The sequence below is a fragment of the Oryctolagus cuniculus genome, chromosome 13, assembly GCF_051225735.1.
Source record: "Oryctolagus cuniculus isolate XC-2025 breed Fujian yellow rabbit chromosome 13, ASM5122573v1, whole genome shotgun sequence".
Taxonomy (NCBI): domain Eukaryota; kingdom Metazoa; phylum Chordata; class Mammalia; order Lagomorpha; family Leporidae; genus Oryctolagus; species Oryctolagus cuniculus.
In genome coordinates, this window is record NC_142879.1 from 16,932,467 (window position 1) to 16,944,975 (window position 12,509).

At 38.0% G+C, this 12,509-nt stretch overlaps 1 protein-coding gene across 4 annotated transcripts in view; it reads left to right on the forward strand.

Moving 5' to 3' along the window:
• Positions 1-12,509, forward strand: part of CAMSAP2 (calmodulin regulated spectrin associated protein family member 2) — a 119,406-nt gene that overhangs the window by 82,048 nt on the left and 24,849 nt on the right. For 2 of the 4 annotated variants that reach the window (XM_070055073.2, XM_008268683.5), the window contains exons 5-7: positions 2,066-2,098; positions 8,479-8,620; positions 8,893-9,032. In XM_070055073.2, the coding sequence (XP_069911174.1) occupies positions 2,066-2,098; positions 8,479-8,620; positions 8,893-9,032 (315 nt within the window). The remainder of the gene's footprint in view (positions 1-2,065; positions 2,099-8,478; positions 8,621-8,892; positions 9,033-12,509) is intronic. The other 2 variants (XM_002717673.6, XM_008268684.5) reach the window with 1 other exon arrangement.

Here is a 12,509-nt window from a genome sequence, read left to right on the forward strand (position 1 = left end):
GCTCTTAGTGTGTCTCTGCTTGATTATTTTAGCAGTATGAATTTCTCCCTTGACCAAAGTTACTTAGCAGTTAGTAACTGTAACCTGTTTATTTTTCAAATTTTATTTCTTCAGATAGCATTTTAAGATACTATTTGAGAAAAGGACTTTGAAGTCAAGTACATTTGAAAAACACTATCTAGTCAGTGCCCCTTTAAGAATTACAGTTTGGGAGCCTGCACTGGGTTAAGATGCTGCCTACAGAACCAGGCACCAGTTGGAGTCCCTGCTGCTCCATTTCTGATTCAGCTCCCTGCTGATGTACCTGAGAAAGCAGTGGAGGATGGCCCAAGTGTTTGGACCCCTGCTAATCCTGTGGGAAACCTGGATGAAGCTTCTGGCTCAGCCCTGGGTGCTGTGGCCTCTTGGGGAGTGAACCAGTGGATGGAAGATCTCTCTCTCTGTAACTCTGCCTTTCAAATAAAATAATTTTTTTTTTAAAGTTACAGTCTATTTTAGTACAGTAAAGGTCCAAGGAACTTGTCTGGCTGCTTCCCAAAGGTTTTTGATCTTTAGTCACTCTTAGAAGTGACATATACTAAAACTCCATAGAGTTAGTGTTGTTTGGAGTATACTTTGGAAGCCATTGATTTGTAACTTATAACTGTACTTGGTTGTGTATTTAATACATATATAAATATATAAAACAATGTTGAAATATAGCACAATATTCTCAAACATATCATTTGGTTTGTTAGATTTATCTTGATTTCCTTTTTCTTGCCATTATTTCAGTTAAAAATTGTGAAGACTTGACTTGCCTCAATTAGATCATTCTTTTTGGTTTAGAATCCTACCCCTGAGATTCTGTTTAGTGATTACAATTCTACCCATGTGGGAGCTTCTTTGGTCAGTACTCATTAAATTCATCTTTTTTACACCTATTGCTGACATACCTTTAGCTTTTGGCAATAATTAACTTGCCCTTATGGGAAACACAACACACCAACCTGGAATATGTTCTTGTTCTGTTATCGACTCACTTAATGTAGTTCAGTGAGGAACTTCTCATGTTACATACTTTTTAAAGTTCAAAGATGGCACCATGGCTTTAATCTTTGCCTAAGGGTGCTGTAACAATTTGATTTCCTCAACAGTTGTACATGTCAATAGCCTTGTGTATTTGAACACAAGACTCAATTAAGGCTTAGATCAGTAAATCCTTAGTAGAACTTTATAATATTTATTTTGGAATAATTTCAAATGCATGAAAAGTTGCAAGCATAGTAAAAAGAACTATCATAAACTCTTTACCTAGATTCATTAGTTTTTAACAGGAATTTGTGCCATTTTCCTCTGCTATTCCGGGCATGTTAGCAGGAAGCTGCTTTGGAAGTAGAACAGCTGGGACTCATAGGGGATGCCAGATTGCAAATGGCAGCTTAAACCCCCCTGTACCACAGTTCCAGCCCCTGTTACATTCATTCTTAAAAAAAAAATTACATTTTTCACACATCCTAGATAGTAAAACTACTAACACACATTCTCTTTATATAAGTAGTTGCTTGTATTAGAAACTTATGAAAATCTTAACTGATAAGAATTGTCAACTTTTCCCATTAATTGAAAGAAACTGTTTAATATAGATGCTGGAAAGAAATGATCATTTTGGTAAATTCTATCCCATTGCTGTATAAATACTTGTATTTATTGAAATGGTCTTTCTTCCTTTCTCCTTGGGAAGAATATTGTCTTACCAGACTTGGTCTACTTATGTCTGACGATTATTTTTGCAAATATAGCCCTAGAATCTTTTTACTTCTCTTTTATGCTATGGATGTTTTAATGTGATCTATGATCTCAGAACTCAGAAATAAAATTCTTTGCTGCCCAAGTATAGAACATATCCTAAGTATTCTAAAATGAACCTATCTATATATTTTTCACTAAATTATTGATTAACATATGAAGAAATATTATTAGAAGAATACTTGAGACTCCTTTCATAAGTTTTACTATAACTTATTAATTAAAAATAATTCTGATAAATTTTCCCTTTACCTTTTTTCCACTGCTTCCTCTGAAGTCTCCTTCCAAATGGTTTTGGAAACTGGTTCCTGTAAGTTTGCTCAGTTACTTCAATTTCCTCTCCATATTTGTCATTGTGGAATGATGCTGTGTTTGTCTTGGTGTTACAGTCATTTCATATAATTCTGTTAGTAATTGGCTGTAGGTTGGGTTTTAAGGTAATTTATAATATAAAGTGGAAAGGTCAAAGATCAGACCAAAGTTTGGATTAGAAGTTTCAAAAATAATTTAAAGCGTAAGCATATGTTTGCCAATCTTGTCAGTATTCACAGTATTCGTGTTAAAAGCAATTTTATGAATGTAGAGTCTCATTAATTTTAGTGATTTTTAATAAATTAATTTTAATTGCATGCATATTTCATATTTTAAAACCACCTTTTTGACAGAATCTGTTTAGCATGAATTATAGAGGATAGTACTTTCTATGTGATTATAAAAGCAGAAAGGTCTCTGTGTCTTCACCAGTGCTGCATCTAAACTATTAAATTCTGAGGTGACTTGAAGGACTGATTTTGCAGGAATAAGAATATGAGTAAAACACTGCAAAGTTGAAACGTAGAAAATATTCCTTTTAAATGTAGAATTTCTAAAGTTATAGAAAAAACAGGGAATGTTTTCGTGTGTTGAGTTTATAAAGCATATAACATGTTCAAGTATAAAAGTCACTATAATTTTGATGAACTACAGATAAACTTTGTGAGAGTTACACATAACCTCAGGATTTAAATTAGATTTATTTGATGAGAGGGATCTTCAAAAGATTCATGGAAGAAGGTGTATCGTGAAAAAACTAGGCGTGGATTTCAGCACTGGGGCTGGTGTGGTGGCACAGTGAGTTAAGCTACCACTTGAGATGCAGACATCCCTTATTGTAGCACTGGTTCAATCTCCAGCTGCTCCCCTTACAATCCAGCTCCTTATTAATGCACCTGCGAAAGCAATAGAAGATGACTACTTGGACCCCTGCAACCTATGTAGAAGACCTGGATAGAGTTCTAGGTCCCTGGCCTTGGCCTGGTCCAGCCCCAGCCATTATAGCCATTTGGAGAGTGAGCCAGCAGATAGAAGATCTTTCTATCTCTCCCTCTATCACTCTTCTTTTCTAAATCTTTAAAAATATATATTTTTTGTACCAAAATAAACTCATGCTGACTTGTTAACACATGTCTGAACAGAATCTTAGTTTGAGGCACTAAGAAGGATAAGACATCAGTTTGGAAATAAGCCTATCAGAACAACATTAGTTCTCTTTAAATTGAAGCAAGATCAAATACCAAATATACACTGACGGGATGGCACTGTGGTGTAGCGAATTAAGCTGCCACCTGCAGGGCTGACATCCCACATGGGCGCTGGTTTGAGTCCTGGCTGCTCCTCGTCCAATCCAGCTCTCTGCTATGGCCTGGGGAAGCAGTAGAAGGTGGCCCAAGTCCTTGGGCCACTGCACCCATGTAGAGACCCAGAATAAGCTCTGACTCCTGGCTTCGGATCAACGTTTCTCTGATCATTGCAGCCAATTGAGGAGTGAACCAGTGCTTGGAAGGCCCCTCCCCCTCCCCGCCTCTCCTCTCTCTGTTTAACTCTGACCTTCAAATAAATAGATAAATCTTTAAAAAAAAGAAAACAAATATACACTGAAGCTTGCATGAGAAAACAATGACATCACTGATGCTTTAGAAAAAGTTTCTAGGGACAGTGTTCCAAAGAAATCAACAGTTAAGAATTGAAGAACTTGTTTTAAGCAGGAATAAGGGTGGGCTGTGAGGGGCAGTTGTTTGGTATGGGAGTTGAAACACTGCTTAGGATGCCTGCATCCTGAATCAAAGTGCATGAGTTTGAGTCCTCATTCCACTTCTCATTTCAAGCTTCCTGTGTCCTTGGCTCCCAAGTAGGAGACCAAGATCGAGATCCCAGCTCCTGGCTTTGATCTGGCCCAGCCCCAGATGTGAGCATTTGGAGAGTGAACCAGAGTTGGAAGCTCTCTCTCTCCCCCTCCCCTTCTATACCACCCCCCAAACACACACACATATCTTGGATATTTTGTAAATATAAAGAAAATATAGGGGCCGGCACCATGGCTCACTTGGTTAATCCTCTGCCTGCGGCGCTGGCATCCCATATGGGCGCTGAGTTTAGTCCTGGTTGCTCCTCTTCAGTCCAGCTCTGTGCTGTGGCCCGGGAAGGCAGTGGAGGATGGCCCAAGTGCTTGGGCCCTGCACCCGCATGGGAGACCAGGAGGAAGCTCCTGGCTCCTGGCTTCGGATCAGTGTAGCTCCAGCCGTAGCGGCCATTTGGGGGCTGAGGCAATGGAAGGAAGACCTTTCTCTCTCTCTCTCTCTCTCTCTCTCACTGTCTAATTCTATCTGTCAAATAAATAAATAAATAAATAAATAGAAAATATTGAAATTTCAAAAAGGAAGGGACACAAAGCCCACCGTGGCAGACCATCCACGTCAATTTGTAAGGGAAAATTTCATCTTATTTATGCCCTAATTGAAGAGGACCAGCAATAAAAAGCAGAAACAATAGCCAACACTTAGATCTCAGTTGGTTCATTTTACACAGTTATGACTGAAAATTAAAGTTGAACAAAGACTCTCTGCTTGATTGGAACCAAAACTGTTATTCCCAGATCAGCTACAGATGAGCAGAGTTTTCAATGGGAATTTTAAACAAATGGGATCAAAATCTTGAAACATTTCTTCAAAAAATTGTAGAAGGAGCTGAAACGTGGCTTTGCCAGTGTGATCCTGAAAGGTAAAGCACAATCAGACCCATGGCTGGGAAGAAGTGGTCCAGTCACAGCAAAAGTGGACCAGTCAATCAAGAGCAAAGGGTATGAAGGAAGTTTTGAGGGATACTCAGGTCATTTCTTTTGTTGGCTTCCTGGGGGCCAAGAACAGTAACATCTACTTATCAGGAGAATGTTTTGAGAAAACCAAAGCTTTAGCAGAAACACACCCAGAAAAGCCCCCGAGAGTCCTTTTCTACCACAGTAATGTATCTTTCATTCCTCTCATGGAATAAGAGCAGTTTTCTTTCCTAATCTTAAAAAAAAAAAAAATCCTCAAACAGCACTCATTTTTCTTCACTAATAATGTAATAATTATGGCATTGGCATATTTAAATTTCCAGGACCCTCAGGTCTTTTTTTTTTTTTTTTAAGATTTATTTATTTATTTGAAAGGCAGAGAGAAAAGTCTTCCATCTGTTGGTTCACTCCCCAGAGGCCACAACAGCCAGAGCTGCGCCGATCCAAAACCAGGAACCAAGAGCCAGGAGCTTCTTCCTGGTCTCCCACGCAGGTGCAGGGGCCCTAGGATGTGGGCCATCTTTTGTGGCTTTCCCAGGCCATAGCAGAGAGCTAGATTGGAAGTGGAGCAGCCAGGACTCAAACTGGCACCCATATGGGATGCTGGCACTGCAGGCAGCAGCTTTACCCGCTACGCCACAGTGCCAACCCCCCTCAGTTCTTTAGAGACAGATGGACTAAATGGCTGGAACCATCTCTTGGAAAAGTGTGTTAGGGGCTGGCGCTGTGGCACAGTGGATTAAAGCCTCAGCCTGTGGTGCTGGTGTCCCATATGGGTGCTAGTTCGAGTCCTGGCTGCTGTTTTTCCAATCGAGCTCTCTGCCAAGGCCTGGTAAAGCAGTGGAGGATGGCCTAAGTCCTTAGGCCCTTGCACCCATATGGGAGACCCAGAGGAGGTGCTTGGCTCCTGGCTTCAGATGCGCTCAGCTCTGGCCGTTGTGGTTATTTGGGGAGTGAACCAACGGAATGGAAGACCTCTCTCTCTCTCTCTCTCTGGCTCTACCTCTCTCTATAACTCTTATCTTTCAAATAAATAAAACATTTATTTTAAAAAAGGTGTCTTGAATTTGATGGAGCTTATTTTGAAAATAAAGTATATAGTTTTTATTTTTTAAAAAAATTTTTGAGGCAGAGACAGAGTTCCCATCTGCTGGTTCACTCCCCAGATGTCCGTAACAGCCCTGAGCAGGAGGCTGAAGCCAGGAGCTGGGAACTCAGTCAGGGTTTCCCTCACTATTGGCAGGGACCCAATTATTTGAGCCATCACCTGACCCCTTCTAGGGTATGCATTAGATGGAAGTTGGAATTGGGAGCAGAGCTGGTACTCAAATGCAGGCACCTCACTATGTGATTCAAGCATCCTATCTGGCGTCTTAGCTACCAGGCCAGATACCTGCCCCATTCTTACTTTTAATTCCACTTTACACAAACTTTATGGCGTCTCATTGTATACCTTCTAGGATAGAGTCTCAGGAAAATGATTCTACATGCAACTCATAATTCTCTGATTGTCTAGCCTAAATCATTATAATTACTGCTAATACCATGTGAAACTGAATATGGGTGTATATGTGTGTACATACGCTTTGTCCAGAAGTGCTACTTGGCAGAGGGGAATAGAAAAATCACACAATTCAGTTCTGTGTTCCATGACCCTGTGTGCTTTGGCTAGTCCAGTTTGGATCCTAGGCTGAAAACTAGGCCTAGAGAGTGAAATTTGGGACCAAGTCCAACCCAGTTTAGAGCATGTCCAAGAGGCAGACTATTTTCATTCTCAATGACCAAAGAAAATAATGTAAGGAACCAAGAGGTGAGAAAGGCTAGAAGATGCTACAGGTTGATTTCTTTTTTGTTTCTCGCCTTTCCATGGTTGATTTTTAACTGTCCTGGCAGCAAATTAAGAAAAGCAATCAATTAGAGAATCTATAGTATATGTAACTAATTTTTTGTTCTTAATATAGGTACTCTATGAGTTGGGATACGCGATTAAATACAAATGTATAGCTTGCACTGATTAATAAGAACAAACTCCTCCAAAAATCTTGAAGAGGAAAACATTTTCCATGGATCTTGTCCTTGAGTAACCAGTAAAAGAGAAGAAGGAATAAATATGTTGTTCTTTGTTAATACATATGGTTTTCTGAGGGATATCTTTTAAAAAAGAAATCTAATTTTGCCACCAAATGTTTAATGTTCTTTCAATAAATTCTAACTTTTCTGTTTTCATTCTCAGCAAAGTATTAGATCTCAGAATTATATTTTCAAGTATAGAGATGACTAGTTTAGATGGAATTAAAAGAAAAACTTGTTTTCCCCTGTTAAAAATAATCACTTAAATATCAGGAACCTATATAATCATACATTTTGCTGATAAAATACTTTAGGATGCACTTTAACTGAATCTGTAGCACTATTTTCTTGGCTTGAAGAAATCTGCTCGCTAATAACAGCCAGTCTTTATTGCTTGCTTGCTGTGTGCGCAGCAGTGTACACAGCACTCTGTACCAGCATCTTGTTTAATCCTCCACTGGTCTGTGAAGTAGGTACTATTAGTAGAAATAAGCATTTAAGTAACTTGTCTAAGATCACAAAGCTAGGTGTCAGAACCAGGCTCTGAGCTCAGGTAACCTGATTTAAGAGATGGTTCTCTTAATCAGTTTTATAGCCTGTCTTTTTAGAAAACTGTCTTAAAATTTTATGTCCAGCCATACCAAGCTGTCTTGAGAAAACAAAGTTTCTAGTGTTTAACCGAGGGAGAGTGGAAATCATACTTCATTGATGGATAATGAAACTTAATTGGGAAGGTTTTTTTTTTTTTTAATATTCTTCTACCTGCCCCTTGATTTTGATAACTGTTGTAATTCTATTCAAATGATACTTTTGCTGTTCTATACAAGAACTTAAGTCTAATATAAAGTGAGGGGCCAGTGTTGGTGGAATAGGTTAAGCCATCACCTGCAACACTGGCATCCTGTATGGGCACCAGTTCAAGTCCTGGCTACTCCACTTCTGATCCAGCTCCCTGCCAATGGCCTGGGTAAAGCAGTGGAAGATGGGCCAAGTGCTTGGGCCCCTGCACCCACTTGGGAGACCAGAAGCTCCTGGATTCAGATCAACCATTGTGGTTTTAGCTGTTGCGGCCATTTGGGGAGAGAACCAGAGGATGGAAGACCTCTCTCTTTCTCTCTGTCTCTCTCTCTCTCTCTCTCTCTGTAACTGCCTCTCAAATAAAGTAAATCTTTTAAAAAATTAAAAGTAAAAAAACTAAAGTGAATGCATTTTATTATTAACAGAATTGATGATTTATATACAAAATTTGCAAAATGTTTTATGATGCATTTTATATTTATATTTAAATGTCATTTCATTTAAATTAACAGTATTTTTGCTATGTTGTTTAGCTTTGAAGCCACAATTATGTTGCTATATATTTTACTTTGGTAGTACCTAGTATTGTTTAGAAAAGAAGGACATTGGTGAATAGTCCTCATTTCTCCTGATTTATATGTTACTACTGACACCACAGGATCTACAGTACTGATGTGTTTTTCCTGTTTGTGGCTTAGTACTTATTTTTATCTTGTTTGTTTATATTGTAGGCTCGTTATAGAAAAGAGCAAACCTTGCTTAAGCAGCTGCCTTGCATTCCACTGGTAGAAAATTTGCTGAAGGATGGGACAGATGGCTGTGCGCTGGCTGCCCTTATTCATTTTTACTGCCCCAGTGTTGTCAGATTAGAGGGTAAGTGTTACAGGGAGGTACTTCTCAGCTACAGATAGATGATAATAAATTTTTGAGACAATAAGAAATGCTAGTGGATTTTTGAAAAATAACATTTATATATAATTTTGAGGAAGATAGTTAAGAAAAGGAAATCTTTATCATGACCACAATATGTCAGTGTTTGCTTTTTAAACAGATTCTATATAATCATGTATTTGTTCTGTGTTACTAATTATGAAACACTTAATATCCAATTACCCAAAGTCATCACCTTGTTTTCCCTTTTGAAGATATTTGTTTGAAAGAAACTATGTCTTTGGCTGATAGCCTGTATAATCTCCAGCTGATTCAAGAATTTTGCCAAGAATACTTGAACCAGTGTTGCCATTTCACCCTGGAAGATATGCTCTATGCTGCTTCATCCATAAAGGTACATTAAGTTACTCTCTTTTTTTCTCTTTGCTTTGTTACAGTTTGCTTGAAAAAAAAATAACAAGATGATCGAGCTACATTAAGTTTATAGATTAACTATCAATGAAAAGTTTTTAAAATTTTTTTATTTTTGTGCTTATTTTATATTTTTAAATATACCCTCAACTATCTTGTAAGATCCTTTTACAGTGTAGAACCACATAGAGTCATGTGCAAAATTGATCTGTTATCTCACTGTTATCACAATCGATGATGAGCCATAGATAGAAACTAACAAATAGTAAGATTCTTTATAAATAATGAAGCCTTCTTTTTCTTGAAGAATTTTTAATTAAGCTAAGAATTGACAGGTAAGGCTTCTACGGTTTAGCTACCATTATTTATATATGTATATAGAGTTATGCAAAATGATGGATCTGCATATTTTCATGTGTATACTAAATCATTGAGCATGAGATTGAAATTTAGTTTATTTATTCTCACTAGGTCATATAGAATTGTTCTTTAGTTATCAGATTATTTGGAATTTGTCACCTTCATTGTCCTTTGACTATTGGTCAGTGCTTGCTTTCAGATTTTGTGAAAAGAATAATTTAAATTTTATGGTTAGTACCATTTCTTTATAAGTGAAACATTTTACTTACATTGAAGTTAAAAATAATAGCAATGAATGAATTTTTGAAAATTGTATTATACTTTTGAAAGTTAGGTTGTATCATTAATATGATATTTTTAATTCCTCAAGGATTATTTCTTATCCTTCAGAGATTATTTTATTAATATTAGTATTATATTTTTGTAAGTCATTAATCTAAAGTGAATTCGGAATTCAGGAATGTTCTGTAATATGATTATGGCTATAAAAAACCTTGAGAGCTTTTTCTTTTAATGCCTGAAGTGGGGCAGAGTTGAAAGTAGTAATTTATTTGAAGATTTGTTTTTGTTAAATAAATAATGGGAGATATCTGCACATTTATAAGAACAAGCAGCCTCTCTGGATATAATTTATGTTTTGGTAAATCACTTGCAAGCAGATTGTGGAAACAAACTGAGCACCTATTACTTTTGAAGAATTTTAGGATTTATTTCCATCTACTAGGCTACCACCAAGTGTCATGTGCATCATTAAAACAAATCAGAATTAAAGCATTCTCTGGAGAAAGAAATGAGTTTCATTAAAATGAAAGTCAGGTCATATTAACAAGATTGTCAGCAAAATGTAAAATTACAAAAATTGGAGGTAATTGTAAGTGTTAGAACATTTCCAAACCCACCGTGATGTTTGACTGATATTCTGTAAGAGCCTGTTACATGCCAGACACTGCAAAGCCAACTTTGATAGAAACTGTTGATGGATCTCTCTCACAGTGGTGCCAGTGCCTTGTGCTTTAAATTCTGTCTTCTTCCTTTGCCAGGTTCTGGGGTGGAAGGTACAGCCCATGTTTACCATTTCCACAAACCAGTACCTACCCTCTACTATCTGACACATCAGATTAAAAGCCTTAATTTGTTTTAAGATTGACGCCTTGTCCTTTCTATCAAAATGGAAGTTAGGAAATCTTGTTTCCATGTATTTCTTAGTAGTTCCTTTCTGGCACTTGTCTGTTCAAAAATTTATATACTACTATAATTTCAAAGGGAGAAATATTGTCTCACTACATACACATACAGTGAGACATAAGATTACATTTAAGGGGGCTGGTGCTGTGACGTAGTAGGCTAAAAGCCTCTGCCTGCAGTGCCAGCATTCCATTGGGGCACCACTTCGAGTCCTGGCTGCTCCTCTTTTGATCCAGCTCTCTGCTATAGTGTGGGAAAGCAGTGGAAGATGGTGCATGTCCTTGGGTCCCTGCACCCATGTGGGAGACCCATATGAAGCTCCTGGCTCCTGGCTTTGGATTGGCCCAGCTCTGGGCATTGAGGCCACTTGGGGAGTGAACCAGTGGATGGAAGACCATTCTCTCTGTCTCTCCCTCTCTCTGTCTTAACTCTACCTTTCAAATAAATAAATAAAATCTTTTTAAAGAAAGTTTACTTTAAAAATAAAGATTACATTTAAGTTGATACCTTGCACTTTAAATAAATAATGTACAGTTCTGCTGATATAAAGATATTTTCTGAAGTCAGGCATGTTTAAAATAGATAATTATCTACAGAAAAGACTTTGGTCACTTTTTAAGTTGATACCTTGGACTTTAAATAAATAATATATAGTTCTGCTGATATAAAGATATTTTCTGAAGTCAGGCATGTTTAAAATAGATAATTATCTACAGAAAAGGCTTTGGTCACTTTCTGTGTTCATTGCTAAATTATTAAAACCACAGCTTTGACTTCTGTGAATATCTTAAAACCTTTGAGAGTTTGCTTGATCTGTAATGCTTGGCATCTTGTTTTCAGTTTAATAACAAGTGTGTGGAGGTATAGAGAATGAGCACTGTCTGTTCCTCTTGATGAAAATATAAATTGACGTGGTCATTTTAGAGGGCAGTTTGGCATTATCTAACTAAGTTTAAAAATCCACAGAATGGGGCCGGCACTATGGTGTAGTGGTTAAAGCCACCACCTGCAGTGCCAGCATCCCATTTGGGAGCCAGTTCGAGTCCCAGCTGTTCCATTTCCAATCCAGTTCTCCGCTATGTCCTGGAAAAGCAGTAGAGGATGGCCCAAGTAGTTGGACTCCTGCACCCACATGGGAGATCCAGAAGAAGCTCCTGGCTCCTGGCTTTGGATTGTCACAGCATTGGCAGTTGTGGCCATCTAGGGAGTGAACCAGTGGATGAAATACCTCTCTCTCTCTCTCTCTCTCTCTCTGCCTCTGCCTCTCTGTAACTCTGCCTTTCAAATAAATAAATAAATCTTTAAAAAAAAATCCACAGAAGGCATGTTTAGGAATTGTCCATAGTGAAAAGTTAGAAACAGTATATCTTAATAAGGGCATAATTTATATGTTTTCTAATGTAGTTGAGCTATTTAAAGGAAAAGAGGTAAAGATACTTTTATTGATATGGAAACTAAGACATTAAGTGAAGAAAGCAAGTAACAAATATATACCATGATGCAGTTCATATATTTTTAAATCTTTTTTTCTATTTTTATGCAAACTCATATAAATACAGTTGACCCTCTATACCTGCAGGCTCTGCATTCATGAGTTTAACCAACCACAGATCAAAAATATTTTTAAAAACTTGGATCTCAGGGGCCGGCGCTGTGGCATAGCAGGTACTAAGCCACCACCTGCAGGTGGCAGCATCCCATATGGGTGCCAGTTCGAATCCTGGCAACTCCACTTCTGATATTATGGCCTGGGAAAGCAGTAGAAGATGGCACAAGCCCTTGGATCCCTGTACCCACATGGGAGACTCAGAAGAAGCTCCTAGCTGCTGGCTTTAGATCAGCCCAGCTCTGGCCATTGCTGCCATTTGGGGAGTGAACCAGTGGAGGGAAGACCTCTCTCTGTCTCTGCAACTCT